Source organism: Dysidea avara, chromosome 14, assembly GCF_963678975.1.
Source record: "Dysidea avara chromosome 14, odDysAvar1.4, whole genome shotgun sequence".
Classification (NCBI taxonomy): Eukaryota; Metazoa; Porifera; class Demospongiae; order Dictyoceratida; family Dysideidae; genus Dysidea; species Dysidea avara.
Window position 1 is genome coordinate 13,835,235 of NC_089285.1, and position 25,766 is coordinate 13,861,000.

At 37.8% G+C, this 25,766-nt stretch overlaps 1 protein-coding gene across 1 annotated transcript; it reads right to left on the reverse strand.

The window, feature by feature from the left end:
* Window positions 1-7,069: 7,069 nt before the first annotated feature.
* On the reverse strand, window positions 7,070-23,865 carry LOC136244636 (dehydrogenase/reductase SDR family member 11-like). The gene is made up of 7 exons (XM_066036194.1): window positions 23,670-23,865; window positions 17,312-17,515; window positions 17,163-17,257; window positions 7,639-7,768; window positions 7,490-7,588; window positions 7,255-7,320; window positions 7,070-7,198 (listed from the first exon to the last, which is right to left on the reverse strand). The coding sequence occupies exons 1-7, from the start codon at window positions 23,799-23,801 to the stop codon at window positions 7,154-7,156; spliced, it is 771 nt and encodes a 256-aa protein (XP_065892266.1). The 5' UTR covers window positions 23,802-23,865; the 3' UTR covers window positions 7,070-7,153.
* Between the last annotated feature and the right edge of the window lie 1,901 nt (window positions 23,866-25,766).

Sequence of the window (25,766 nt, forward strand, 5' to 3'; positions counted from 1 at the left end):
CTTAGTTGCAGCTGAGCAGTCAGCCCTGCTAGTGTGTTCAGCTTCTGTGTGAACACTCAATTACAGTAGTGCAAATTTAGTCTTATAGTCAATGGTAAGTCAGTATTGATGATGATCGATGAATATTTTCTGGCTGTGGTGAGTCATTTGAAAACTTGAAGCACAAAAGTTTACATGTATCTACTGTAGATGTGTGGAACAAAGTCACACAGCTGCTTAGGTTAACCCCTCTATGTCCCCACCACTAAAGAGGGGTTTCTATAGGGACCTATTAAAATAATTTTTGATTCAGCAAACTTCTGCTGTCAAAAAGCCTAAGAGTGGGGTAAGATGCTGATGTCAAATCCCCAGTAGGTGTATGGGAACTCCGGGGGGTGGGGCTTTACATTTATAGAAATATTAATCGACAAAGTGCCATAATTTAAACATATCAGACTTAGTCTAGGTTTCTAAAAAGTAGGAATTTTAACAGTTACACATTTCCCTTACTATACAAATCTTTGGTACGCCCACACTTAGAATATGCCAATGTAATCTGAGATGTAACTGACTGTAACAAGGTGGAATCTGCACAAAGGAAAGCAACTAGATGGGATGAATTCCAGAACTATCTATTTTATCATACCATACAAGACTTCAACGTTTGAATCTCCCAGCATTAACATACCAAAGACACCGAGTAGATATGATCATGACTTATAACATCTGCACCATAACTTTGGCATAAATCTTAGCAATTTATTCCAACTTCATACATCTAGTTCTACACATGGACACAACTATAAAATTTACAAACCTCATGGTTCATTATTTTTTTATTATTATTAGCACTTTACAGTGACCAGCACTGAAGGTCTGACAGCAACATGTGCTGCAGCCTTATGCTGCTAAGAACATCAGAAATCACTTTTTTGCCATCAGAGTTATAAATCACTAAAACAATCTACCCTGGGCTGTTGTCAACTCACCTCCCATTAACGACTTCAAGAGGAACATGGATAATCACTACTACCCCCAATTGCTTGACTGCACTCACAGGCATTTGTCTTTTTTTACCTGTATCGGCTGTATGATTGTTCTTATTAATAACACAATTGGAAACAAAAGGCACAGTCAATTAGTCAGCTACTTACAGCCTGGTCTCATTAACTGCCAGGGAAATATCACCTGTGGTTTGCCAGACAAAGAACATGTATCCCTCAAGCACATGATTAAGTCAAAACCAATGAATTGTTAGACTATAATACTTATCTGACAAGTGATAACAAAGAAACCAATTGTTTTATAAAAGTTGTGGTGATAAGTTCCATGCCAGCAGCAACAGAAATAACAAGAGGTGCGGTGAAAGTACCATGTTCAACATTTCAGACATGTTCATCATAATTAATATTATGCTAGTTTTCTCATCCTCGGCTCATGCCAGAAAGTGATTGATCAACTTGTACATTTGAGCATGACAAAGCTCATTATGTCAGAGTGGGGAAATTGCTGATAGAGCAACTTAGGGAATCTTCAACAGTAAAAGTCTTCCTGCAAACACAGTTAATGGGGAGATGAGATGGTCTCCATCTCTAACAGAAGCAAATTGGATCTATAAATGCCTGTTTGTGTAGGACATAATCATGCTTCTGAATAGAGAGCCACGAAGAAGTACCTTTCACTGCTTGAAATTTCTTTGTTTACTAGAGTGGTATATCCCCAGTATATGGAACAGTTAATTGTTTGGTATTTTAGTAGTTTTTCAGTAAACCTGCATTCACTGATGTGTTACTGAGAGTTTAAAACTTAGTAAAATAATTATGTTCCATATACTGACATTTTACTATCAGTAAACTGGGTACAGCTACAGTAAAGCAATTGCAACTTAACAAATTAGTAAACTAAGAACCTTCAAGCAGTGTTTCTCTCAAGCTATGTCCACTCATTTCTTCAAACAGGTGGTCAATTGTTTATAGGTATCGTCAACTCCTAACAATTTTACAATTAGAATGATGTACATCAATATCCTGTTTAGCTGCTAACATTTATGTCATCATGAGCCTCTGGAACTGAAGATTTATGAATTATATAATTCAGACCAAGGGTGTAGTAACCATAACAGAATTTGAATAGTGATAGTCAGCAACTTCTTTTTAGTCATTAGCAAACTTACTTTGCCTTAATTTAGTAGAATTTGTGTTAAAGGTTATGCAACAATGAAAGAAGTACTGGGGGTGCACACTCTACTAAACTACTGTAATAGAACATTCAGCGGAAACATAATAAGTTGGTTACACTATGCAATTTATTCAATCTGTCTCCATTAACAAGGTGTATGTATATCTACACAAAATTAAGTGCATGCATATCTTCATTTATTTTATTGATGTACATATCTACTGTGTAGTATCATAATGATAGTCATTGCCATAATATCAGGAATATCCTATTCAAGTACACATGTCTACCACTGAATATCCTCTCAGATTTAATCTCAAAACATTCAAATTTCATGTAAGAGCATGTCCCCAGTATTGGCATGCTTGAATGCTATATAGCATGCTTCACACAGTAAGGTTAGTCCTCCAGGGCTGCCCTTGCCACCTGGCTGTTAAAGTGCTGGACAACTGGAAATAATAATACCAACATCATTCAAGGCCACTAGAATCAAGATGACCCTTGGTGTAGGATTCACACACTAAGATACAGTTTAGCAGTTGCTTATTTTCAAATGCTCACAATGAACAGAGGGTCTGGGTCTGGTGGTTAGAGGTATTTTACATGTTCAGGACTGAAATTTTTGATGTAGAGCAGTTTTAAGCACATGCAAATATCTTGAGTGTCTGCAATGATCTAGAGTTCTAGGGATCTATGAGTCATGAAAGTAACTAGTTCAGCAAGAAGGACCATGTGCATTTCATTTGCAAAATATTCCTATGCATAGCAGGATAAATGTGCCCATGGATGGTGCTGCAAATGCAAGCTTTCATACTCGGTAACAATATGAGGGGGTAGTTAGTTCTTTACAATCTTTAACAGCTCTCAGCTCTTTTGATAGTTGCTGTTGGTATGCATGCAGGACAGCTAAAATATGAGTGCCTTGAGTGGGTGGTTTTGTCTGATGTTGGTGGATTGTGACAAACAATAACATAAAGCTACATGGTTCCTGCTGTTGTAAAAAAGGGATGATCAATTTATTTTATACCTACTGTATGCTTCAGTCTAGGTCTGAGTCAAATATGCTGGAAATTTAGTCCAAAATGGTTTCAGGAATATCCCAAAACTTTCACGTATTATACATGTGCTTCTGTGTTCCCATTATGCTTGCATTATACTCCTACTGTATGTCAGCAACATTTCTTGCGATTATCTTGGACATTTGATCAGTGAATGCTCAATAATGATATTTCACCAAAAAAAAGACTGTTCTATTACAGAGTATTGATCTAAGGAGCAATGCATTTGAGTGCTTTAATGCAGTTTCCACTGACTGCTCTATTAGAGAGCATCGATCTATTTTCATGAAATTAAGTTCCATAGTTTGAAATATCCACCTAACAGTGTTGGGGCAATTATTTTTTAAAAAGTAACTCATTACTTGCAACTGAACTATTACAGTTACATATTACTCGTAATATAATAAAGTATACTACACATTATATATTTATTACTTTGTGTCCACAGCCTTAAGCTGTCACATGTGAAACTCCCAACTTATCATGTGACATGATTGTGTTATTGGGCAATGTGCAAATCTTGGTTATAAGTAAGAAGCTAGTGAATAAGCTTCATTCAGTAGGCTTTGTTACTTCATTGTGGCTAGGCATTACTCAGCTAGCATACTACTATAAGTGCTGTATGTATTATATTTTAATAGATTTTAGGGGCTTTACTATTGATGTGAGATGCCTGTGAAAGTATATTATCAAGAAAGAGCCCTAAAGGTATTTGTATGTATCATTAGATTGTATTTGTATGGTCTGGTTAGTTGGTGTGAGTGTCTACCAATTAATTCAATTTAATATATAGCTAGTAGCTAATTTTACTTTCATGATACAAAGTGAGTTTAGTTCTTGATATACAAAAGCAATTTTGATTGTAATTGTTAATACATAACATGCATTATCAATTAGTCTATTGTGCAATTCTATGCAGATGGTTCACTGGAAAGTAATTTGAAGACAATTAAAATGGATATAATGGCTTAGATCAACCAGTGTAATAAGAGTATTGATGAATGCTCTATTAGACTATCACGATGACTGTTCTATTAGAGTATAATGTGATGACTGCTCTATTAGAGTATCTCAATCTTTTTGCAAATTCAAGTGGCTGAAAAGTGGTCCGGCCGGACCGTGGGCTCCGGCCCTGCCATGAGATAGTACTTTTGTTATGATTTGAACATTAATTGTGTTATGGATTTTTCACACACTGTTGAAATACTTCACACCTCCCAGTAATCATTGAAAATGAATGTAGCCAATCACCTGCTGGTCTTCTCTCAGGCCTTTCAAAGCTATAACCAGAATTACCAGATCTTACTATACTTAGTACAAGAAACTGCTCATCAAATTGTTCCACTTTTAACACAAACTAAAACTGTGCACATTATTCCTGCACACAAAATGGTGATAGAACATTACCTAATAACAACAGGCCAATATCATTGACAAGTTTATGCTGCAAGGCTCTTAAACATATTATCTCAACATATTATTATCTCAACAAACATTTAGCTATCTCAAACCAAACTTCTTTGTATCAAGCAACATGGTTTCAATGATATCTTGGTGTAGCTAGTCCTATAACACATGTACAGTAATTGGCTTTGAAGGATTTGTCAGTGCACCAAAGTTTGGCAGATGGAGTTCAATCCATTAACATGTGAATTTCTCATCGTAACCACTAACAGAAAGTCTTTTCTTAAGTTTACATACCTCATTAATGATGTATCAATAAAAAAAGTAAATGTAGTAATAGACTCTAAACGAACTTGTCGTGTTAAAGAAGTACTGTCAACAGCTAACATAATTCTAGCATTCTTATGCCGTAACTTGAAACCCTACTTATATCACATCAAAGAACATTGCTACAAGACCTACAATAGAATATGCCTCCATGCAATATGGCAAATCAAAATGGAGAAGAGCTGCTTAGTAGGATTGTATGTAATCAACAGAACAATTTCCAAAATATTAAAGAATCTAATTTATCTACCCCTTAGATCTACCTACACCCATGGGTACCAATACCATCTACAACACTTACAATGTAACAGTGATTCATACCGATAAACTATTTACCTTAGCTATACATGTAATGATTTATTATGATTAAAGTACCTGGTAAAGGCAGAGCCTGTATACCAGAAGGCCTTATAAAGGCCTAAGATGTTTGAAAAGTAGGAGAAAGAAGAAAAAATCCATGACTAGACCTGGGCAGCCTCGAACCTGCAGCCATCCGATTAACGCTCGATTTTGATCAATTTACTCAGAAATTGCAGAATCATTTCAGTATTATTTTTAATTTTTACAATCTGTAATCAGAATAGAGCTTTTCAAATTAATAATAATGATTATTTTTAAAAAGCCCCTGCTGGTGTGTTGTGTGCCACTGTGATGGTGTGCATACGTCACAGTTGTGTGTGTGTGTGCGTGTGTGTGCGTGCGTGTGTGTGTGTGTGTGTGTGTGTGTGTGTGTGTGTGTGTGTGTGTGTGTGTGTGTGTGTGTGTGTGTGTGTGTGTGTGTGTGTGTGTGTGTGTGTGTGTGTGTGTGCATGTGTGCATGCTGTCTCAACAGGGGTAGAGAAAATGCAAGGTACGTGTAACTATTATTTACTAGGATCAAAATTGGCAAGGAATGACAAGAGATTTCACCTATTGATAGTCACAGTGAAGGATTATGCTGAAATGTAGGAACGTCTGAAACCTTGATATATTTCAAATCTTATCTCACAAACAAATTGAAATTTTCTGACACTAAACACCATGTGATTCCATATATTGCAGATGCTACAATTGTACTTTGAAACCTTGAAATCTCAAAATCTCATACAGGATTTTTTCTGAGGTCTTCACCTCTTGGTAGCGAGTATAGCTAATGAATGATGTTGAAACTAGCCTTTGAATGTTTCAAATGATAAAGAAAGCACGGCTGTGATGCCATCTATGAGATATGAGGGAACAGTATGTTGAGAATAGGTCTAACAAAGAATGGGTATATGGAGTTTGCCTTTGATTTCAGTTGGATGAAAATACAATAAATGAGTTCAATGGTTCTATGTGTTTTAGCTGACATGTGGGTAACTATAGTGAACTAGTGAGTATATATATATATGCTAGGCTGTATGTAAACTGAATGCTAGTGTTTTACTTCAGATACCACATTTAATAATAATCTGTTTCTCAGATGTTGTTTCTAAATGGTCACTAAAGTTACATGTGAAACACAGTTAGTGTAGGGTTTAACTATAGGCTGATATTGACGTCTTAGTAGCTACTTAGTTGTAAATTGATAAGATTGCATTCCCCAGGTATTTGACATAGTAATTCACTTCAAACAATCTTTTTAGCCATATCATTTTCTAGTGATGCACCAATACCACTTTTTCACTATCAATCCGATACCGATACATTTAAGGCCGGAACTGGCCGATACCGATCCGATACCAATACTTTGCTCCACAGGCATTTCTCACAAGAAACAGCTAGTGATTTAGCTTACTAAACTCATTTGCTAATCCATCAACTGTAGTGTACTGGTTTTGTGGCTATCAATTACACGAAAATAATAGTATATGGCTTCAATGAATCTTTTTTCGTGGCTTATTTCAGTTTCTACTGTACTAATAATGCTAGCAGCTGGCTTCTTTTAAGGAATTCATGGCTTATATCAGCTTTTGCTCAACTCTGTTCAATGTGCTATGTATGCCGCCATCTTGATAAGTAATTAATTGACGTCATTTAAAGCATTGGTTGGTATCGGGCATTTACAGCTTTACCGATACAAGTCCGATACTGCCAAAATAGGGCTGATACCGATACTAGTATCGGTATTGGTGCATCACTAACATTTTCTGCACACTGAAACAAGGTAGTTGCTTAAGCAAATGTAAGTGGCAACACAATACAACACTATTATCTCACTGTTTCAACTAGTTATAGTAATATGTTGCTTAGTACAGATTTGCAGTGACAGGAATAACCTTCATATCATGAACCTGTTAATAGCGAAGTCACCAACAGATAAACATATAGACAATAATCACACACGTACTTGTACTCTTGGTGGTGATGAGAGCACATGTAAGACAGTACTAGCAATGTCTTCAGGATACAGTGCCTATATAGTACATTGAATGATAACGTGTACCATACAAATTTCAGATGCTACAGAGAATCTGTTAGCTAAATAGTGTAGCTAATTGGGTGCAAGTGTAAAACATTATTTTACATCGACCCCATACTAGTATTTAGAGCTACTACACAGCTACAATACTAGGCATACCTACCTCACTGGCTATTTGGTCAAAGATGTTTTTGGCTTCTTCTTTGCTTATGTTAAAAGCACGCTCAAATATCTCAGTGTACACATGGCCAGGAGAAATTTGCTATGTAAAGCATTTCAAGCACATCACCACTCAAATGGTCTAATGCTTACCGTGATCTTAATTTCTGAGTTCATCATCCTCAGTTCCTGTCTGATTCCCTCAGTGATGGCTCTTAGTGCCCACTTTGTAGCTGAGTATATGTGTACTGGGGCCTCTGCTGGTACTGTGTGTCCATAAATGCTGTGACAAAGTATAATAATATTATAATCTAGCACAGCACAGTGTTAACAGAACTGTAATTGTAACAATATTATGAGCATGCAGTTTGGTGATTGATTAGTGTCAGGACTGCAAGCCACACTAGCTTGCAGACAGTAGTTGCAGAGCAAGCGCTAAACCATCATGACACAATGGCATACACGTAACTGAAACTGATCAGTTTTAGTTTGTATTAAGGCCTAAAATAATGAAGATGTGTTTTGAATGTAAGATTATGTTTATTTCAGTAAACGCCACCATGGCTTCAAGGTTCATGAGGGTGATTTGCTATTTCCTTTTGTTGATGTTTCACCCAAGTGCATGGATTAACCACAGTCACTGAATGTCAGTGCACATAAGCTAAGCAGCCAAACAGAATCTGATATTAATGTTCCAGGAATAGTATACTCTAACCAGATAATACAGCAGTTGTACCATCAAGGGATTTGCAAACAGTAGACCTTTGCTCCTTTGTTTGAAGCCAATAGGAGCTGAATGGATATCAATGTACACCTTTTACAATAGCCTAAGGCATGCTGGCCATTTTCAATAAGGTAAAAGAATGCAGTGCACTTTTTGTATGGATTTACTGGGGTACTTAAGGTTAACCATAGAAGCCTGTTTCCAGAGGCTCTAAATTGCCTCTAATGTATTTTGACATCACTTTTAAAACTGTTAATGCTGCATACTTTGATGCAATTATAGGAAACGTCTAAAACCACTCTGTTAATTGATCCTTGTTGAAAACCTATGGATCATGCTTTTCTGGCCAAAAATATCACCCTAAAACCAGCCTCATGGCACCTTGGCAGTTTTAGCTAGGTATAAACCAAGCCCAAAAGTGCCTTCAGTACAACTTGAAACGCTTCCAAAAAGTTGCTATGAAATTTTAAAATATATATTATTTAGTGGAATTTTCTGATTGACTGACTCATAACTGACTAATTCCTCAGACAAGTGTAACTTGATAATGGCTAAGGCTACAGGCTTGATTCTTTCACTGTTCGATGTGGCTTCGTCCAGAGACATGTCTTTTGGCATACTGCAGTACGTACAATGCATACACCATGGATTTGTCCTCCTTTGTGTCCCATTTCTTTTTGCTAATATCTCAAGGTGGTGATTCGCGGCAGTCAGCATGATGGCTTCCCTACGGGAATTGTCTGTATTTTCCATGGTGACTGCAGAGGCACTTCTATTGTTCTTTGTTTGTAACGATATGAAGTGGGCTGAACATATGGATTCTTTTGCTACCATTTGAACACTTGCGTATTGTGTGAACCACGTGACATGAAATATAACCACGTTACAGCAATACGCAAGTGTTCAAACAGAAGCAAAAAAGACTGCAACTTAAAGCGGAGCGTAATGGCCACTTATGAATCAGTAATTGTAAGCAAATTGTCCATATTATTCATGGTGACTGCTCTTCGTTTGTGCACTGTGTAATGGGCTGAACATAGCTGAAAGTGAAGTGTAATGGCCATTCACTTTCAAGTAAGTAATTGACAGCAGGGATGCATTCAGACAAAAATATTTATAACTCTGGTATTCTAATGTATTGTGATACAGTATGTGCAGGTTCACCAGTCATAATAATGTTACAAAAAGGTAAAAAACAAGTAGGAATTTTAGGCTCAATTAGGGATCGTAGAAAAAAATAAGGAAACAAAGGAGGTCGCCTACACCTGCAGATATATACCAGTGGACATTTAATTTTTAATTCAGTCTAGCTATATTATACCCATGACTGAATTAGGGATTAAATGTCCACTAGTATATCTGCAGGTGTAGGCGACCTCCCTTGTTTCCCTACTTTTTTCTATGATCCCTTATCGAGCTTAAAATTTCTAAATTTTTCCTTATTCTTGTGGTATGTATGCAATGAGCTGGATCCTCAAAAACATTTAATAACTCATGGATGCAATTACACATGATCTTGAAATTTGGTTCATTCATAGCACTGCTTGACCCACTTAAAATAATTCAAAATCTTTTCGTTCAAATGTGTGACACTATATTTATGGGTCTATCTAAATTTTCACCATACATTTCCTATGTGGAAGCCATAAGAGTGTAGTGTCAATTGCAAGGTTTTCCTCAACGTAAGTTCACGTGATCTACCCTATAAAATTTGTACAATTCTTTGGTCCTGACAATAATAATTACAGTTGTTACAGTGAATTTTCGACTTGATCGGCTTGTCTTCATGACAAAGTGGCGCTGCAAGCAGGGTACATTCATGATGTTAGGACCCATTCGAAGGCTTATAGGACCAGCAAAGTCCTGGGTACGTACAATGAGCTATTGAGGAAGCAAACACATTCTTCTACAAACTGGACTCAATGGAGAAGACCTGGATAAGGATGAAATGGACACAGAAGCCTTAATGAACAGGTTGACGTTTCACATAGTGATGCTGGAGAGATGCAACAAGGACTGGACCGAAATAACGAAGGACTTAAAGGCGAAGTGGAAGCTACCAATGAAAAGGAATATGCGCGTGCTGCTGAAGGATGAAGGATTTATCAAAGCTATTATCGCTGGAAATGAAGTAGTTGCCAGATTGAAAGCTAGGATAGCATTTGTATCTCGAAAACGCAACAAGGTCAACCTCAAGGAAGCCAGTTTGTCATTAACACAATTGACCCCTCAACCTTTGGATGCATCCTTATTGGCTGATACAGCAATGTGTCTTCCAAAACTTCACCTGCAAACTTTGATGGAAATATTTTAAAATGGCCAGAATTTTGGGGTGTTTTCGAATCGTCTGTAAACAAACAAGATATTGCCAAAGTTTCGAAGTTTAGTTATTAGAAGGGAGCCCTTCATGGAGCAGCCTTTACAACTATTTCGGGAATTGCACTCACTAATGAAAATTATGATGTGGCTGTTACTCTATTGAAGCAGAAGTTTGGAAGACCAGATTCTATTATTGAGATGCTTTATTCTAAGCTTCAGCATTTATCAACAGCGTCACAGAGATTTAATGATATTAAGAGAATGTATGAAAATATTGAGAGGATTCTTCGGCAATTGGAATCATAAGGAGAGGATGTTGATGGCCAGAAGATATTGATTCATCAGATTCTTAGTAAGTTTCCTCTTGATGTTATTTTGAAGTTAGAGGACCAAAACATTTGGCCAAGTGTGGAAAATGAAAAGTTACTAAGTCAGTATGTGAAAACGCAGGAGAATGCTCAGAGACACTTTGCTAATGTTAAAGGATATGTAACTGGAGTAAGAGATAGTGAAAGTCGTCAAGGTTATCAGAGGTGTAATTGATACCTGAATGATCATAACAGGGATACAAAACCATCCTCAGCTTCTGTGGAAACCTTTGCAACTAATGTTCAAAGAAGATGTAAATTTGTGTATAATCCTTGTGTATTTTGTCAAGGTAAGCATTTTAATGACGAGTGTGTTCAATATAGAGAGTTGGCCGATCATAAGCAATGATTGCTCAGTCAAGGATGATGTTTTCTTTGTTTGAAGACTGGCCATGTGTTTAGAGATTGTTCATTTGTTCAGAAGAATAGATGTTATTACTGTGGGGAAAAGGAGACTGCTATTTGCCTGCAAAGGTTTGGAAATTCAGCTCAATCTCAATCGTAGTGTGAAAATGTAGTTGTAACACCTACTCGATTAGATGATGATGAAGCAAAGAAATCATTAGTGGAAGTCTTGAACTCCATAAGTGTTCAAACCCCCAAATATTGGTCAGTTCTTGTGAGCGGGTTTTGCTTCAGACTGCTATAGTCCCAGTGCAATCAAGTGATAAAAGGAAGACTATCTTAGTCAAGGTAATTCTCGATAGTGCCAGCCATTGGTCCCTTATGACTGAAAAGTTAGCACAACAATTACAGATAACCCCACAGTACAAGGAGTCATTGCCAGTTTCAACCTTTGCTGCTATGAAGCCACAAGATGTAAGTACATATGTTGTTGAGTTTAATGTAATAACAAAGGACAAATGTTGTATGCATTTTCACACCAATGTCATTGAACAAATAACAAGACCAATTCAAAGAAGGCCTTTACAACCTGCAGACATGGATTTTCTGAGGTCCATTTCAACTGATAGATTAGTTGATTCTATTCCTACTGCGGGAAACTTAGAATCATACTCTGTGGATCTGTTGATAGGCTCTGATTATTTTTGGTCAGTTGTTGGTATGGAGAAGATAGTGTTACCATCAGGACTGTTCCTTATATCATTTAAGATTGATTATATTTTAACTGGAATTTACCTGGATCCCACGAGCTGTCAGAAGGGGATACCTGTATCATCATGTCTCAAGTTAACTGTGTTGTACCAGCAATGAATTTGTTGTCATCTGCTAATAACCCAGAGGATCTCTGGAACTTGGAAACAATTGGTATCGTAGAGCCGTTGGACACTATCAATGACGATAGAGCCATGGGACAGTTTGACAAGTCAGTTTATTGTGAGAATGGAAGATACTATATTACTTGGCCTTGGAAGTGTGAGTATCCTGATCTTCCGGAAAAATTTGATGTTGCTATGAGTAGGATGAAGTCTTCGGCAAATGTTTTGAAAAGGATATAGTGGGTACAATGAAGTTTTTCAAAGTCAAATAAAACAATGAGTAGTAGAAAGAGTAGTTGAAGATAAGAAACTTTGAACATTATCTGCCTCACCACCCAATTTTGACACCTGCTAAGAACAATACAAAATTACGAGTGGTGTATGACGCGTCAGTGAAGTCCAAGGAAGGAGTTAACAGCCTCAATGAGTGCTTGTATCGTGGAGCAGTACTTCTACCAGATCTTTGTGGAATTTTATTTTGACTACAACTTCATCCCATAGCAGTACTTGCAGATATCAAGAAGGCCTTTGGGCATTCATGAATCAGACAGAGATGTGACAAGGTTCTTATGGTTTAGAGATGTTGATAATGTGAGAGTGTCAGAATATGATGTGTACAGATTTTGCCATGTTCCGTTTGGGATCATCCGTAGCCCATTTTTGTTAGCTGAAACAGTTAAGATTCATTTGAAACAGTTTAGAACTCTAGTTGCAGCACAAAGATAAATCAATTTGGCATATTCCCTTTTAGAGGCATCACAAAACACGACAAGTTCATAGTTACTGCCTGCACAGTCAATTATTTCTCGAGCAATTAATCATCTATTTCCCTTGGAAATACCTAAGCTTGTGTTGGAATGTTATACTAAAAGGGACTCATCAGGAACTCTTACAAAAGAACAAATTGACTTTAAAGATGGTATTACTAAAGATAGAAGCTGTAAAGAGAAAAGACCAAGAAAGGCATCAATGGAAGGTCACAAAGCCATTTATGATTCATTTGAGGATGATCATTGCACTGTACTATTTTGTGCCCCCTCCCCCCCCCCCCCCCCCCCCCCCCCGGGAGTGTCATCAAGATTCAGCACTAAGCTGGACCTAACTATTTCATTATTCTATTGTATCAGCTAATTATAATTGTAATGATGTAATATAATTGAAAGTTGTGGCCAAACTTAAGAATGATGGTGTTTTCTCTGGGGGGAGAACATAGTTTAAAAGAGTGTTAATTGAGTGATATGGAATTTAAGTACAATACCATTAGTGACAAGTGGTTAGTACTGCAACAGTTTATGCTTTAATGTCACTACACATATACACAGGGTATACTATGAGCAGCCCTGCATAGTCCATCAGCGTCATTAATATTTAAGACGAATAAAGTGCAACAGAGCTGAAGGAAGACCAGTTGTGTACTTGGATGAGACTTGGATAATGAAGAACTTCTAGAGCAATTCCTCATCCAAATCAGCAGTGGTAGTGATAATGAAGATGGTGATGGTGGCAATGGTGGTATTAATGACTCTTCCACTAGCAGCAGCAGCAGCGGGTCCAAGTCTTCTTCTGAGCCTACTTCATCTGATGTAAGATAGTTTGATATTTGCAGGATTGGTGTTACAACTTGATGTTGTTCTCCAGGAGTCATTGGGTAGCTAGGAGTAAACTCTGTGAAGTACATGAAACTACAGATGAAGTGTAAGTGTGTGTACTTCAAAAAAATATTATTGCTTTATATGCTAGCAGAAGTTGAACATACCATCCCTTGTATATTTGATCAGTGTGGAGTGTTTGGAAGTCACTACAGGTACTATCATACAAACAGTATTATTTCATTTGTTAGAGTTTTGTGGGAATGTGACTTCAAAAACAAAATGCTGGCTGGAAAAGTTGTGTACATGTGTGGCAAAGTGATGAGAAAGGATTAAAACGACAAATTGACTAAATGGGAATAGAAGATGATGGGCAGCTGTGTGGTAAATGTGAAGTAAAATACATGTTGTTTGGCTCACTTGCAGGTACATCAATGCTGCATAACAGATTTTGAGCTTGTATAATTTGGATTTTTCCTCTTTTGAGGCTGAAGAAGTTTTTTCCCTGAACAATAAGTAGGCCACTTATCTTCTAAATAATAATGCAACAGTGGCCCCAGCTCTTCTACTCATGCAACTCACACATGAAACTGTTTTATTTTTCTTGCAAAAGTGTATTACAGCCTCTTACATAATGGATAGTGAAATCATGTGTGTGTTGAGGACAGGAGTGTGACATCTGGCTTCACCACAAACATGTATCAACATGTACATCAAAGGGCCGTGCTTTAGAGGCTTCCCCATTGAAAATGTATGGCAAAACTTTACAGTGTCATAACTGGATTGTCTTACATTTGCATGAAGCGCTTTTTTAGTGGGTTGAGAGGTGCACCTAACGAGCGATACAGGGAGCCTGTGTGATGTAACAATCGTGAGTTATTACCGTTTTTGAGGATTCAGCTCAGCTCATACAGTACATACTATAACTGGAGTACATTCAGCAAACACACTGCTACAAGTAACACCTCAGGCTTCTCTTAGAAGAAAGGCTCAATGCTAATCATCACCTATCAACAGTTCTTTGTCATCATTTGAATCAGGCTAGAGGTGTACATATGATCAAAAGTGAACTTGTAGCAGTGTGTTTGTACAGACCATACTGGCAGTAGACACTCTCCCTCATACAAACATTATGAACTTTTGGTATAGTATGGGAGAGTGTCTCATTCAACAAAATTACTGAGCATATGTCCATACCTCAGTAGAACAAAGGCTTTACCTTATTCAATACCTATCAACAGTTTTTTCTATCAGTAGAAAAAAAGTATTAATTTCATCAAAGATCAGTGTATACTCAATAATACAGTAATTTTGTATGACTGCATTGGCAGTTTAACATCCCCCTTAACTTCATTCTTCAACTTGGCTAATTCTTAGGCAGAAGACTACACTCTCTTGAATTACAATGTAGTTTTCATGAAGCCAGAAAATTAGCACTAGCACCAGCAAGTACAATGAAACAAGCATTCACTAACTCAGGTACATTGAACTCCAATACCATCCCATGTAAACATCTATACGATATTCTACTTAGCAACTCATTCACAGAGTGGCTGGCTAGTCATATGGTTTCATAGCTGAAGGCATTTAGTTGTGTAATATTATGCAATTGTGAGAAGCTTTTTTGATTTCATGCACTGCTTCAGCTTGTTTCAGTACTTTTTATCAATGTGCTATGGTCCCTACTCTAGTTGAAAATTCCAAATTGTTTTGTGTAGTTGTCTAATCATACAGTACGATAGTTACTATATAGTAGGGACCACAAAGGAGTAGGCGTGGCCCACGAAATAATATCACCCAAAAAACAGCCTCAATTTCCCCTGACGACGATGAGGCAGTATTGGTTAGGTGAAACTAAGCCCAAAGAAGCTGTCAGATCGACCCGAAACGCTTTGCTACAGAATTCTAAAAATATTATTTATTTAATGGAATTTTCCACTGACTGACTGAGTAACTGACTGTTGTCTTCAGACAAGCGTAACTCGATAACGGCAAAGGCTACGGGCTTGATTTTTTCACTATTTGACATTGCTTCGACCTGACAGGTGCCTTTTGGCATACCGCAGTACGTACAATACATTCTTCATGGACTTACCAGTGTCCTCCTTTGTGTCCCATTCATCTTTGCTGAAAGCATAAAGTGTCGATTTGGCGATAGCTAGAGCTGTGCAATAATGGAAAAACCTATATCTCGGTAAGTTTCGATAACAAAATGCATTTTATCACGATAAACAATATTATCTCGATAATGAAATATTGCTATTGAGTACTTTTACAAGCACAGTTACGCCTAATAAATGTTTAAGGTTAGTATCTCTTGCAAAAATTGCCCTTTTCAGAATTACCACAGCTGGTTGTGACCTTACTCACAAGAGTACCATCTGCCTGCTTTTTAATATACAATAGTCTACAGAGATTTACTATTATCTTAAGTTATCAATAATAGAAAATTCATTATCTTTATCACAATAATCACATAGATATCACGATAATCATGTTATCGCCATTATCGCACAGCCCTAGCGATAGCACATGATGGCTTCCCTTCGTAATGGAAATGGTCCGTATTTGTCATAGTGGCTATTGTGATAGCAGATGTGCTTTTCAAACAGTTCTTGATTTGTACTGCTGTGCAACAGGTTGAACATAGCCGACAACAAAGCGTAATGGATACTTCACTTTTCAGACGACAATTGTATAACTGGGACGCATGGCACCATTTCTTTCTTTCAGTATTATGCGTGGAATGCAGAGGTGCTTTTCGAACAGTTCTTAATTCGAAACGCTGCATAACAAGTTGAGAACAGCTGACAACGAAGCGTAATGGATACTTCACTTTCAGACGATAATTGGGACACACGGTGCCATTTCAGATGCGGTATGTGTGGGTTCACCAGTCATAATAATTTATTTACAAAAAAGTTAACAAACAAGTACACAGAAAAATTTGGAATTTTCAACTAGAGTAGGGACTATAACACATCGATAAAAAGTACTGAAACAAGCTGGAGTAATGAACAATATTACATCACAGTAAACAATAAGAAGTGTTATATCCCTACTGTGCTCAAGATACTATAATGGAAATGCACAGTAGGAATATAACACTTCTTATTGTTTTACTGTGATGTAATATTGTTCATTACTCCAGCTTGTTTCAGTACTTTTTATCGATGTGTTATAGTCCCTACTCTAGTTGAAAATTCCAAATTTTTCTGTGTACTTGTTTGTTAACTTTTTCTGTGTACTTGCTAGTATTTATGTGTTGTAGTCAAGTATCGTGATAATCGTGATAATGAGGTAGTATAGCAATAATAAAATTTTCATTATCGCACACACCCAATATATATATATATATACATATAGTATCATTACCTAATGCATAAAAAAAGTCTACCAATGCCCCACAACCATATAACTACACAGAAACACAACACAGTCCTAGTTTGTGCCTTACCTATTCATAATTATAATGTGGCCAGCATCACAGTTTCTCTCCTTCAACTGTTTAACAAACTCCCTTGTGATAATACAAGTAGCAAGCACATTTACCTATACAATCAGACAGCAGCTACAATTATTATATGACAAAGAATATAAGTTGACCTCCATTTGTTCTCTCCAATCCTCAGTGGTTCCACTAAGCAGTGGTGAGACACGGCCCAGACCAGCATTGTTGATGCACACATCTGCACCACCAAATTGAGTCTTAATGTTATCAAACATTGACAAGATTTCTTCCTCCTTACGAACATCACATTTAATGGCTACCACTTTACCAGATGCACCAGTAACCTCTTGGGATAATTCCTATGTGAATATTTCAAAAATGTGATAGCTAGAGCTTCCGAGCAACTGCAACACAACTAGTCGCATGTGATGAACACATGGGAAGCGTATGAGAAATATATTGCTGTATACTAACACATAGGGTGCTTATAAACTCCTCATATTAGGGACCACGAAGGTTTGCACTTTCTGACAAAAAAAAATACCCATGCAATATGACAATACCTTCATGGTTCCTTGGAAGTATTGCTTAGCTATAACTAAGCCCAAAATTGCAACCCGAAATAGCTTTCAACAAAATTTTGAAAGTTTGTCATCTTTGTGGTATTTTCTCTTATTATAGGAATTTCTGCTGACTAACTTATTAGCTACATGATCCCTTCCGATAAGCGTCCCAAAATACTTCAATAGCTTGATACTAAATATTATTATTCAAAGGAATTTCTACTCACTACTAACTGATGTCTTCAGATAAGCACAACTCAATAACAGCTAATACTATGAGCTGGACTTTTTTTTACTGTTTGAAAATCATTGATCTACACATACCATTGAACTTGACTTTTCACCATGAATGGGTAGCCACACCAATACACTACACATTCACATGACAACCATGCCACTGATTTGCTTGAGCTGCTTTTCACAAGTGGATTTCTAGAGACATGTTCCAGCCACTGGAAACGCTCTGGTGCCATGAACTGCCACTGGCCAGCTGGAACACAAGGCTAAAGGCATGGATACCCCTTTTCACTAGGGAAGGCCAAAAACTATGAGTTTAAAATTTTCACCATGAGTGTCGCCAACCACAGCAAACTAGCTACTGATACAACCATGATTTTGGGCAACTTTTTTATGATGGTATCTGTAACACAGGCACACCACCATGGGTGGTGGCAGGGCATTTAGAATATCAACAGAAAATGGCCAAGCAAGTCATGTGGAGTCTCCAGCCTAGAGGGCTCTAAAGACCACCTGTGCCACTCAAGCGATACTGGATTGAAATGTTTAAAATTTGTATCTCAAAATCTATTGATGTGCGTATATTGATGGTTTTCCCAAATTAGGTCACGTACAATGCACACATTAGTGTTTTTCTAGTACAAGTATATTTTTCTAGTACAGTTCTAGTTCTAGTTCAGTTGCCAGAAATATTTTAAGTTAGTATTAGTTCTAGTATTCATTGTTTAATACAATTTAGTTAGTATTAGTTCTAGTATACCTTGTTAGAAGCAATAATAGTTTGTATTAGTTCTAGTATCCTTGGCTGAAACAATCTTAGTTAGTATTATAGTATCTTCAATTTAGTAAGTATTAGTTATGGTACTGTACTGATGCTAAGAATATACTTAGTCATACTTATTCATTGCTTTTACGAATAAATGATCACTAACTAGGTGTAATAGAATTATTGTCCTATACCACTTTGAGAAATAGAACCTAATCCGAGACTTTAAAAAGCATCCTACCTTAACAATACGCTTCTTGTTTCTACGTAAGAAGATCTCTAAGTTTTCATCTGTTGCGCAGTTTAGTTTCTCCCTTGTCATCTCTCCACCAGAAGAAATTATTCTTTCCACCAGGACAGTAGTTACTACAATGTCACAAGCCACTCGAGATAGTAATGGAAAGTTGCCTTTATTCTTAATCATGCATCTTATATGTTAACATGTACTTCAAAGTCAGGCGTTAACTTGATGTGCCAGATAGTCAGTTCACCAATCAGGCTCCTGCTAAATCTCAAATAACAGTTGCAGTAGTAGTTGCAATACTAAAAGTTTTAGTTTAGTTCTAGTATCAGTACTATAAAGCTATTAATTTTATTTTAGTTCTTGTTAAAAAACTTTAAAATAATACTTTTCTAGTATAGTTCCAGTTTTTAAAATAGATTGTAATGGAATTATAGTTTAGTTCTAGTTCCTAGAACTAAAAAGAAAAGGCTGTACTAAAACTACTTTTAGTTCTAGTTCTAGTATACTAGAAAAACACTAGCACACATCATGGTGTCTGTCCCCATTCTTGTCGCTGACAGCACAAGGTGTCAATTTGTAGTAGTGCATAATGGCTTTCCATGTGCTGATTATCATGTTTATAAATCATCTGTACTTTTTCCATAGTGACTGCAGATGCTTCTTCATTTGTAACACTAGGTAACATTAGCTGAAAACAAAGCATAAAGGCCACTTCACTTTTTAGGCCAGCTCCCTCGCTTGTTTCACTACTTACTTCTATAGTCTCTAATCAAACTGAAATTTCTGGTAATCAAGACACAGGATAGTGTGTCGCGTGGCCCTAGTCTCGCGTGCCAGACGGTTTGTGTGGGGGTGGAAAATAAACCGTCTGGTCACTGTTGCACACTTTCTGTGAACTCACTGGAATGCAATTAGATTACATCACGGTATTGCTTTGCGCCAAGGATGATGTAATAGTCGTTCCAATCACCTCTGTGAGCAGACTAAGACAATAATTGTATTGGTAATGTCCTGGTGATGTATTGCTGAACGTCTTCCTCGACAATTCCGCCGTTTCACAAATCCGTAGTGAACCATTATCATTCTTATACCAATGCTTTTAAGAGCCCTGTACTAGGGAAACAAAGATCCTAAGCCCATGGTGTTGTTAAACTTTTGAAAAAGTAATCTGAAGCCAAGATTCAGTTCTTTATTACACTAAGAATTTGAATTATTAGTGTTTGTTTCGTCACAGTGGCCGCGAAGCGATCTGATTGGCTCTGCCAACATTCTGGCAGTGGTCACGGAATGTGTGCAACAGTGACCAGGCGGTTTATTTGCCGCCCCTACACAAACCGTCTGGCACGCGAGACTAGTGCGGCCCAAGAAGCCGGCACGCAACACTGTGAGTATATTGACAGGAAGAAAGAAAACGCAATTTTCATGCATTCATAGCTCCGTGCTGCCTTTGCGAAATGAAATGATTTTTGCTGTGGACATTCCCACCAACGTCAGTACTCCCACATTCCAAATTTCAGCAAAATCACTTAAAACGTTCCCGAGCTATGCGAATTCAAAAATTGGCTTATTTATTCTCTTCCTCTTTTCGTACACTTACAAAAACTGTCATAAAACACAAATGCCATATCCGATTGCCTTGAAATTTGGCACACAAAAGGGGGTATAAAGGCTCATCTTGGTAACAGGTTTGGCTGAAATACCATAAGCAATGAAGAGGTTATTAGCGATTATTCACAAAAATAACACCAATATGTTGTTACGCCTACAAGCTAGGGTAAACCGCTTATGAGAAGAAGCTGCAAATCGGTGCATGAATAGGTTAACTATTGAACCTCAAACCTTTTGTGGTTAGAAAGAAATTGAGCTAAAAACCACGAAGATACAACGAAAATACCAACAGTGTGTAACACTTATGCAATTGAAATTAGCTAATAAAAAATGACTACTTGCCACGCCTCCAGAAAAACCGCTTGGGGTAACGCTTTGAAAATCGCTATACAGATGGAGTAAAAAAGCTCTTCAATGGTGTAGACTTACAAGTCACCCAGTAGAGTTCAGCTAGTAACAAGTCACCCTGTAGAGAGATCTGCTACAAACAAATCACCTTGTAGAAAAATCAGCTGGAAACAAGTCACCCTGTAGAGACATCAGCTAGAAACAAGTTACCCTATAGAGAGATCAGCTACAAACAAATCACCCTGTAGAAATATGTGCTAGAAACAAATCACCATGTAGAGAGTTCAGTTAGAAACAAGTCACTCTGAAAAGAGTTCAACTACACACAACGAGAGTTTCAGCTACAGTTCAGTAATGTAGAAGTCACCTTATTACCTATGTGATAATCATTCAATTTATTCAGTGTTAAATATACAAATCTTTAATCAGACAAAAAGCTATATAGTGGAACCTCTTTTAATGGACCCTCCCTGTAAAGGACACTGTACATTTAACCTCCTTATAAAGGACAGATACTGAGGTCCCTATAGACCTTTACCAATACAATTTTACCTCTGAAAGAGGACAACCTCCTTATAACAGTAAAATTTCACCAAAATTGGTTGGTCCCAAAGTGTCCGTTAAATAGAGGTTCCACTGTACACAATTGCTTCTTTTGTTCCACAATTCCGGCAGTAAAGGGAAAAAAAAAAACAAGCTAAAGGAAGCATCAAAGCCAGTTTATGGCCGGCTTTGTGGCTTGCAATCAGGTACAAAAAGAAGTGATATCTAAACCAAAACAGCCAAGCTGTAAGAAAAGAATGCAGCCCCCCCAAAAGGCCAGCGTGAAAAAAGATGTGAAATCAAAGGTGGTGGCCAAGAATGGCTGTGGTGGTAGGTTTACGGCAAAAAAATTAATGACAATTAATAATGACAATTCAGGTGGATTTGCATTGCCTCCTCCTAATGGCTAAATTTTTCAACAATTCAGGTGAATTTGGTGCCGAATCCTAGTGAAACTTGGAGGAGGCAACGCAGGTGAATTGTCATTATTAATTTTTTTTGCCATGAACCTACCATCACAGCCATATTTTCTTGGCTGCACCTTTGATGTTACATCTTTTTTCACCCTGGCCTTTTTGGAGGCCACACACTTTTTTTTACAGCTTGGCTGTTTTGGTTTAGATAATTTTATATATTGTTTCTACGTAACGCCATGTACAGAATTCAGCTAGAAATTTTGTAGTTGATTATACCCTAAATAATAACCCACCATACAGCATCTGGGTTAGCCTATGTGTGAAGACTGGTCTTTGCTAAATGGTCAGCCTTGCTCCACATTTTAATGTACATGTATGTTCGGTTGCAGCAATAATAAATAGTATTGGGTGGAAAGCAATGTGAAATATTTGTGAGTTTGTTTTAATTAATGTTTATGACTTTGTGTTCTATAGAACAGACGGAGATACTTGGAACAGTTCTTTGGACTGTGTTCAGTTAGACACTACCCTGAACTCCTGGTTCTACTAATAGAATGTTCTCTTCCATGTGTATACTGCATGTTGAATTGACTACATATGGGCCCTATATAAGTTCTATTCCCTGTCTGCTCTATGCTGCCTTAATAGTATCCATGATGCCTCAACATATTGTCTCTCCCTTGTGGCACTTACATGCTCCTGGTATCACCACATTTACTCATGATGATTTTAACCTAAAGTATAAGTATCATCTCTTATAGAACCTTACGTGGGCGAGATCAAAGGAAAAAGTGTACTTTAAATTTCATAAAGTAAACTTTAGGACAAACAAGTGCTTTATTGCCCACAAAGAGTGCTTTATTGTACCGCAAAGAGCGCTTATTGCAATAAAGCACTCTTTGTGGGCAATAAAAGCACAGTTTCCCACATGCTCTAGAGCAGGCTAATAGCCTGTGGCGCTCATGCTAGTATGACTAATCACCCAAGCTGGTGAAGGCTGATACCCCTCGCTGCACTAAGTGGTCGATCACTCCAGCCAATACGAGTTCTACTACTGGATTGTTTTATAGATACACCTAAATGCTTCCATGATGGGTGGGAGAAGGTAACATTGCTGTTACATTTGTTGATGTAAACGGACAAGTCCTGGAGATATCATGGAAATAATTCACCATGGGTCACAATAGAATCGATTGTGGGTTACGACCCAAACCTGCCAAAATACGTGATGAACGTCTACTATGGTGAACTACACATGAATAGTTGGTATGCATTCAGGCTGCTAATGGTTCGTGCAACGCGTGTTAATTACGAGTCCTAGTGATGGTTAAGCTACACGATTAGAAAGTTCCATAAATCATTTAAAGCAATGCCTTGCTCGTGCTATATGAAAAATAAAGTATCTCGGCTGCGCATCTCACACTTTATTTTTCATAGCACTCGCGGCAATGCTTTTTAACAAATACATAAACAGGCTTAGCTTTTAGTGTAGCTATAAGCTCTAGTGCTAAGTCACACAGGGCTTGTATATACCTGATCTATATATTAAAAAAAACCATTGGAGCATACAGCTGGCATGCAATTAGCAGCCATAAAATGCCGGCATCAACCACAATCATAATTAAACCACAATCACAATCATAATGTACTGATTGATAACTGTCCGCAGGTTTGACATCTGATTAGCACCAAGATTTCCTCCAGCGCCCAGGCCTCCACCCCCCTATATGGCCTGGCTAGCGCGGTAAGCCGGGTCTGCCGATGCGTGATTGCACGTTCTCCACTTACCTCAAGTCTACTTTGATTTCTTGCACATCCAATCACTGTCATACCGTTTAGTGCCAACTGTTTTGCCACCTCTCGACCTATTCCAGATGATGCTCCAGTCACGATGGCTACTTTTCCTTTCCATTGTTCCATGTTGTATTGACTGACAGCCACTGACTCATGTATACGACACGGCAAAATAGGTGGTCACGTTTTCGGATTTCCTGAGCGGCATTAGTCTGGCGCCGTCCGCCCTTTCGCAAAAAGAGTGAAGGGGCGGGCGGCGCCAGACTGGAGTGGCATGTGATGCAATGGCGGATCCAGGATGGGGCATTTGGGGCAAATGCCCCCCCCCCCCTTCAAGAAATTGCATACAAGATCGAGATACTCTAATAGAGCAGTCAATTACTCTAATAAAGCAGTCACAATGTTCATGAGGCAGTGTAGCTTACCTATGAAGCTATAAATAGGATTTTATTTTACATAACAGACGTGATATAGTTGGTAAGGATAACTAGCTATTATTGTTGTGACCTTTTTTTTTTTTTTTTTTTTTTTGGTTTTCAGGAAGTTTTTTTGGTCTTCAACTGTTTTTTCAGAAAGGTACCCCCCCTCTTTCCAAACTCTGGATCCGCCCCTGTGATGGGAAGCATTTTTGCACCTGGTCCGGCCAGCCCTTCCTATTTGCAAAGAGGCGGCCGCGCCAAACTACCCGTAGAACTCCTAATGAGCACATTAAATTTTGTGTTTATTATATCACTATCACAGATCAACAGCACAGTACGATAAGTTTCACTGTGAAAGAGGCAAAGCAGGGAGAAACAATAAACCCTTCAACACCATGCATGCAGCACCTAGCTATCTAGCTAAGTTTCTTACACCAGTTCCAGGGGCAGATCTAGGATTTATAAAAGGGGGGGCTAACTCATGATCAAGGTACTAATCTCTTGGGTAGAGGTGTGTGAAGTACACTTCCCAGCATGCGAAGCATGCTGGAACTAGGGGGGTCTGGGGGCATGCCCCCCCAGGAAAATTGTGAAAAATAGATGCTAAAATACTGCAATTTGGAGACATTTCCACATAAAATTCATAATATTTTCTGCCCATAGATATTTTATATACTGCCTTTAGATTATAGGTATGGCTCTCTGAAGCATTTTGCTAATGGAAAAGTTTGGGTAGATACAGACAACCAAATACATGATGCACCCCTCTCACAATTGCACAACACTGAATAGGTGCATGCTAGAATAATAATGTTGAAAGTGGAAAATTTTGAAATTTGAACAATACAAGATTGAATCTGAGAGCACTTTCAATGGAAATTGTGTACCTGAATTAAGTATTGCCATGCATATTAACTACACAAGTTGATGAATGAAGCCCTTTAAACAGACCACTGCACTTCATTGTATGTATAGGTGCAGGAAGATTTGGAAAAATTCCATAACAGAACCAACTACATGTTTCCAGTGAATGTTCTATTAGAGTAGTTAGCTGACTGCTCTATTAGAGTACCTCGATCTTGTACACCTCCAATGCTGATCCGGGTCCTTGTTGCATAAACTTTAGCATAAATCCACTGATAATATCTTGGAAAGATGTTTATAAGGTGTTTTATGAGTATTTGTATTATTATTATTAGTGATCATATAATTATACTAAGACAAAATTTCATTATAATACTCAGCATATTGATCAAGTAAAGCCTAAATATGAAGGGGGGGGGCTTCAGCCCCCCCCCCCCCCCCCCCGAGTTGAAGCAATACAATTTTTGATGAATTCCTGCATAAGCTGGTGAGAAAATGCGCATGATGCATGGCATTGGAGCCTTGAATGCAGTCACGAAGTCTGATATGCATATGATTCCAACAAGGGCAGGTTTAGGGGTGCAGATGCTGAAGTGCACCCTTATACTATGTGCATGCTAGCTAGAGAGTAGTTATAGTGAAGCTACAGTACAGGTGAAATTACATCTTAAGCATACATGACCAATGAAAGGAAGAGCTAATCTCTTCTAGGAGTCAGAGGAGGAAAATTTATATTTCAGAGAGAAAGGCACTATAAAATGCTGTTAAAAATCAAAATACTCTAGTAGTCAACTACTCTCAGTAATAA